At 46.5% G+C, this 6,082-nt stretch overlaps 1 protein-coding gene across 1 annotated transcript; it reads left to right on the forward strand.

Moving 5' to 3' along the window:
- Positions 1–687: 687 nt before the first annotated feature.
- On the forward strand, positions 688–5,403 carry nudt15 (nudix (nucleoside diphosphate linked moiety X)-type motif 15). The gene is made up of 3 exons (XM_088912718.1): positions 688–1,313; positions 3,672–3,868; positions 4,825–5,403. The coding sequence occupies exons 1-3, from the start codon at positions 1,168–1,170 to the stop codon at positions 4,986–4,988; spliced, it is 507 nt and encodes a 168-aa protein (XP_088768844.1). The 5' UTR covers positions 688–1,167; the 3' UTR covers positions 4,989–5,403.
- The last annotated feature ends 679 nt before the right edge of the window (positions 5,404–6,082 follow it).

The following is a 6,082-nucleotide window of genomic DNA, read 5'->3' on the forward strand; positions in this document are numbered from 1 at the left end:
AGAAACGCCCTGGGATTTTTAATGACCACAGAGAGTCAGGACCTTGGTTTTACGTCTCATCCGAAGGACGGCGCCTGTTTACAGTGTAGTGTCCCCATCACTATACTGGGGCAGTAGGACCCACATGGACCACAGGGTGAGCGCCCCCTACTGGCCCCACTAACACCTCTTCCAGCAGCAACCTCATAACGGAGACATAATCTCAACAAAGCTTAATTTCGATACATTGCGCAAAAACTCTTGGAAGGAAAAAACAATTTGCAGTGAAGGGGCTGAAATATTGACCGTCGCGCCTGGGTCAGCTGCAGCACGCCGGGGGTCAGCAGGCGGGGCTGGGCGCATTGATGTGATCAGTACCAGCGGTCGAGCCGACAGAAAGCGCGATCGATCCACGAACACAGAGCGACTCCCCCTGGCGGTATGAGGGCAAATAACAGCACAATGTCTGAATGATATTGAAGTGATTGAGATTGGAAAAAAACCGCAATCTCGTCGTTTTGCAATGCAGACAGTGCACCGATTATTCTAAAAAAAAACACCTCAGCATAGCTGAGTGCGGTCTGAGCTGGGGTTTGCTATAGAATGAACTTTTGGAAGGTGAGGTAATTTTTTAAAGAAACTATAACGCATCTTCAAGCGGAACCTTCCCTCTCGGAGCAGGGGAGCAGCCGGTGCTGGGGTGCTGGCTGTACTGTCCTGGTGCCACCACACGCAACCCTGCCGGGTTTGGCCTTGTATTTCAACATGGTTTGGACCGAACACTGCTGTGATCGGGATAAGATCTAGGGGCTCTAGACACCTGGTAGCGAAAACTGGTCGCCTGAAGACAGTGCTGCTACTGTAGCTTGTCGTAGCCGCAGGTCGCTTCTCACCGTACGGGATTGGTTGATGTAATTTTTTTCTTCCGGTGTTATTGATCATGAAATGATACAAAGGAGAAAAGGGATCCAAAAACGTTAGATAGGATTTTTTTTTAAAAAAACGCAAAACCACACGCTGCTAGAGAGAATTTCAAATCTGAACGCACTATTTTTTTTATCATGTGCTATTTTTCAAATTTCTAACGCCGCTTCAGTCATATCGCGGTCCCCCCCACCCCCTTGCAAGCATCAAGGCGCAAAAGGAGAGAGTCGCGTCAGGCGGTTCCGTGCCGTGACTGCGCCCGGCATGAGCGGAACCGGGAGGCGGCCCGGTGTGGGGGTCGGGGTGCTCGTCACCAGCAGCGCGCACGCAAACTGCGTCCTGCTCGGACGGAGAAAGGGTCCGGTCGGGAAGGGTACCTATCAGTTACCCGGGGGTCATCTGGAGTTCGGGTAAGCCCGCTTTTAGACCGGTTGTCGAAATCGTTTGCGCAGGTTATCCCTGCGCTAAAAAAAGTCACTTGTGCATGACGTGGTGATTTACAGTACCTCTGCCAAAGCCGGGTTCGGTCAAGGATGATAGATAGATACTTTATTGATCCCGTGAGGGAAATTGCAGTGCAACAGCAGCTTAACACACACAACACAGCCACAATGTAACGAATTATATAATAATAGTACAATACATACAATACAATACAAGAGTTACTCACAGTCCAGACGCACAAGAACAAACTAGAACAGAACAGTACACAGAAAATCATATCACACTCATATCACACATATGGATATAAATATAGATGTAACTGTAGATATAAATATAAATGTATTGCACAGGTCCCTGGCATATATTGCACAGAAAGTGGTTGTAAACGGGAAAAAGAAAAAGAAGAAGAAGAGAACAGATGTAGCAGTAGATGTGTAGATGCGTTTAATCCAGATACAGGTCACTGTCGATGTTGCCTCTGCCAAGACGCAAGGTGGATGCGTTGTACAGTCTTATGGCAGACGGCAAGAATGACCTCCTGTAGCGCTCCCTGTTGCACCGTGGATGAATCAGTCTATTGCTGTACGTGCTCTTCATTCCTGCAAGCCTGTCATAGAGGGGATGGGAGAAGTTGTCCATGATGGCCTCTAGTTTGGACATCATTCTCCTCTCAGCCACTACCTCCAAGGAGTCCAGGTCAGACCCAATGACAGAGCTTGCTCTCCTGATGAGCTTGTTCAGCCTTTTGGAATCTACTGCTCTAATCCCAGAGCCCCAGCACACCACTGCGTAGAAAATGGCACTCGCTACCACCGACTGATAGAACATGTGTAGCATCTTACTACACACATTGAAGGACCTGAGCCTCCTCAAGAAGTAGAGTCGGCTCTGTCCCTTCTTATAGATGGCCTCGATGTTCTTAGACCATTCCAGTCTATCGTCGATGTGCACACCCAGGTACTTGTACGAGTCCACCATCTCCACGCCACTCCCATGGATGTAGACAGGAGTAGGTTTGACCTTTTTCCTCCTGAAATCTACCACCAGTTCCTTTGTCTTTGTAACATTCAGGTTTGGTAGATAAGTGTAGCGGCATATTAACGATCTCAACTGGACCTGGCGTCTAGGTTTGTTTGTTTGTTTGTTTGTTTGTTTGTTTGTTTTTTTAAAAAATAAGACTATTTCAACAACGGGCTGTTCGTTGGTTTTAAGTGCTGTGTGTTAGGAACTCGTCACCGGATAAGAACAATCTGACATCGAGGAGTTTCTGCCAGACTGCGGAGTTTTCTTCACTCGAAGTTCAGCTACCCCTCGATAATCTTGGATACATTTTACGCAGAGCATTCTGTCGTACTTCTTGAGCGCTACGTGGCCTTGCCTGTGCTTGGTTAGCCCCGTCATAGTGTGTAAAACCGCAGTCTTTCAGTTTCCTGTTCCGTGTGAAGCACCTCTAGTGATGTACACCTAGACCTCTAAATGTGAAAAGAAGCAAGGGGAAAGGCGTACCTGGTCACTCGGGTCATTATTCTAGTAGTGAAAAGTAAACCCTATCCGCACAGGTCAGCTTTGTGATGACAATACCTACCTGTCTGTTTACTGTACGTCTTGCATGGTTTCAGATCGATCGGTGCATCCAGTCACAAGGTGGGTCCGTTTTTACAGTCTGTGTTGCGGGAGTGTAAGTGACGCTGGGGGGGGGGGGAGATCCCGAACTGCCGAAATGGACCTGCAGAGCCCGTGATCGAGCAGTGACACGGCCGGCAGGTGCAGGAGAGGACACGCAGGGCTGGTTAGTAGCAGGTCCAGCCACCAGCAGTGTGTGCGGTACTCAGTGGTCACAGCAAGGGCCAGAGAGTACAGCACGGCCCGATACTTAACTGCACGGGTGTCGGTGAAAACCACGTCTTTTGGGGATGGACACATATACACATTCCTAGCTCACTGTGGCAATTTTAGAACTCGCATACCAGATTCTGGACACCAGGCATTTATACAAAGCCGTGTGACATGACTGAGCCGAGTCTCTTGCGCTTCCCCGAAAAGAAATTCAATTCGGACAATGAGCAGGCCTGTCTGCTCACCGTTTAGCATGTAAATACATTTATCTGCTGTATCCGCCCACCGAGCTGGTGATGTACACCTAAGACTGTTCTCATTGCGCGCCAGTATACAGTGAAATGGATTGTTAACGCTGTCACAGGACCACGGCCTCCGCGTCGTTTCCCTTCCTCCGCGCGAGTTTGGTTGCGTTTGCCGGGGGGGGGGGGGGGGACCCATCGTTTTTGACCGCCGTCTCAAACCGTGGGAATTTTTCGTGGGAACAGGGAAACGTGGGAGGAATGCGCCGCGAGGGAGGTGCTGGAAGAAGCGGGACTCCGGCTGAAGGACATCCAGTTCGCTTCGGTGGTGAGCTCCATCAAAGTGGAAGAAAGCTACCACTATGTCACCATAATCATGAGAGGAGAGGTGGACACCGACCACCCTGCAGAGCCTGTCAACGTGGAGCCGGAGAAAAACGAAGGCAGGTGTACGTGGAAGCTTTCAGAACAGAGCAAGTGAAATAAACCTCTAGATTGACTACACAAACACGAAATACCTGTTGATGTTCTGCTGAGAATTAGGGCACAGCACGTTGACATAGACTTGGCATAATTCATCACCAGCGATTCTCAATGCTGATCCTGCGAGACCACTGAGGGGTTTTTGCATCGGTTAGCACCTGGGATTAAGGAATGAAAACTTCCTCAGTTTCTGGGAGCTCCCAGTGGCTTCTAGTTTCTGTTCCACTTGACCTCCCAGTTACACTGTGGATCTAATTATATAATTACCTATATAACTGTAATACTTCTAAGGATCCTCCAAGGTGTCACATCGTTAACTGCACCTTTAAAGTTGGTGCCAACTGTAAAGGTCCTTCAGAAAAATAGTATACATGTCCAACCAAGATAATAATTACTGTATGTTAAAGGTTTAACTGTCTACAGAGGGTATAGAAAGTCACCACACGCCTTCAAAATGTTCACCTTTTGTTGCCCTAATTGATCACAGGTGGGAGCCAATTAGTTTGTTGTGTCATCTGTAAGGTGATTGGTTATACCTGAGCAAGTGTACAAATGCAATTGCAAGGTGTGTTCACTTAACCAAATAAGGTATTTTATTGTTTTAATATTAATTAATTTTCAGAATGTTTTAGAATTTTATTTTCACTTGGCTAATGTGGGTTACTGTGTGTCAATAAAAATGGAAGAAGCCTAATTTGTTTTTATTTTCAAAAGGCACACATTTTTAAAAAGGTGTGGTGACTTTCTATATCCACCGTAGTTAAATTGGATGAAAAACCAGAAGACGCTATGCCCTCTAGAAATTGTCTGAAACGCTTGCCCCCATCATTGACATGAGGCTGGGGTAGGTGGGGCTGACCGAGTGTGACATGGTCCAGACGGCAGCAGTGATTTCAAGAACTGTTTTCTCTGATAGGATGGTCCTGGATTAAATGGGAAGATTTTCCACCGGACAGTCAGCTATTCCTGCCTCTCGCCTGCTTGAGACAACAAGGGTTCCACCCTTTCAAAGGCTGCACACAGGGCACCACAGACGGCAACACTGGGACAAACCGCCTTCAAGCAGGAACGTACCGTTGAGATGGTAAACTTCACCTGTTGCACCTAAAATCTGGTCAAGCAGGACTCTAGGTAGGTTTCGGTGTAAAAAAAATTTCTGGAGAACTTTGCGAAAAAGTAGGGTAGTGTTCAAAATCAGATGTTAGTCCAAGAGCTTTGTTGTATAAACCATTGGGACAGCATACAGTATGTACTGTTAAAGCTTATAAGTGAAGGGTTCGTAAATGAGAAGTGTTTTTTATTTCGAACCTAATGGTTTAATGGTTGGTTCGAAATAGTGTTTCTATTATCACAATCACAAGCCTGCGGGACCTGTGTGCCTTCACATCTCGAAACCAGCAATGAAAAAAGCATGTTTAGACTGTAGAGCCTTCTCCTGATGTGTCATGTAATGGTAATTAAATATTTACGTTACCTGTTTGTGTAAAAAAAAAAGTGTTCTGTTTTATTGTCATATGTTCTGTAAAGAAAACTGAACTGCTATATTGCTGGGTCATGAACTCCTGTACCACACATTTTGTTCTCGTTTACATTGAACGTTTGCAAACGAAATGAGGTAGGCAGCATTAGAATCATCACAGGTGGTCCTCGACTTACGACAGGGTTAGGCTGCGACGACCCCGTCGTAAGTCGATTTCATCGCAAGTCGAAAATCGCGATCGCGTGTATCGCGATACCACACGCACCATATGGATGTGTAAAGAATTAACACGCATAAATGCTACATCATGTAACCGGCTTTGTTACATTTTTCACATTTTACTCTTCACTCATGGTAAAATAAAAGATATTCTAAAATGAAATACACCACTAAAAGTAATCCATGATGAAAAATGAATAAAAAGGCGCTGCTTTGCACTTACCGTGAATGCACACCGGGCCCGAGCGATTTCTTAATGAAGCTTGTAAATCCCATTGGATGAAGCAGAAGAGGAGGCTTGTGAGGGTGGATCCTCAACATCATGGTCCTCAGGACTCGGATCACCCTCAGGGGGTGAGCAGACAGCAGTGCTGGGCTTCTTCAACATGTCCAGTTTAGACTGAACAGTTTGCCTTTTCTTTTCCCTATAAAAACTAATTCAATTAAGGGGACGGCCATCATAGGTGCGACTGGT

This window comes from Atractosteus spatula, chromosome 4 (assembly GCF_055471065.1).
Source record: "Atractosteus spatula isolate fAtrSpa1 chromosome 4, fAtrSpa1.hap1, whole genome shotgun sequence".
Taxonomy (NCBI): domain Eukaryota; kingdom Metazoa; phylum Chordata; class Actinopteri; order Semionotiformes; family Lepisosteidae; genus Atractosteus; species Atractosteus spatula.

Coding starts and splice junctions, on each gene's coding strand:
- nudt15 (XM_088912718.1), top strand. CDS start 1,168: ATGAGCGGAACCGGGAGGCGGCCCGGTGTGGGGGTCGGGGTGCTCGTC. Junction 1,314..3,671: donor GGGGGTCATCTGGAGTTCGG/GTAAGCCCGCTT, acceptor TCGTGGGAACAG/GGAAACGTGGGAGGAATGCG. Junction 3,869..4,824: donor GGAGCCGGAGAAAAACGAAG/GCAGGTGTACGT, acceptor TTTCTCTGATAG/GATGGTCCTGGATTAAATGG.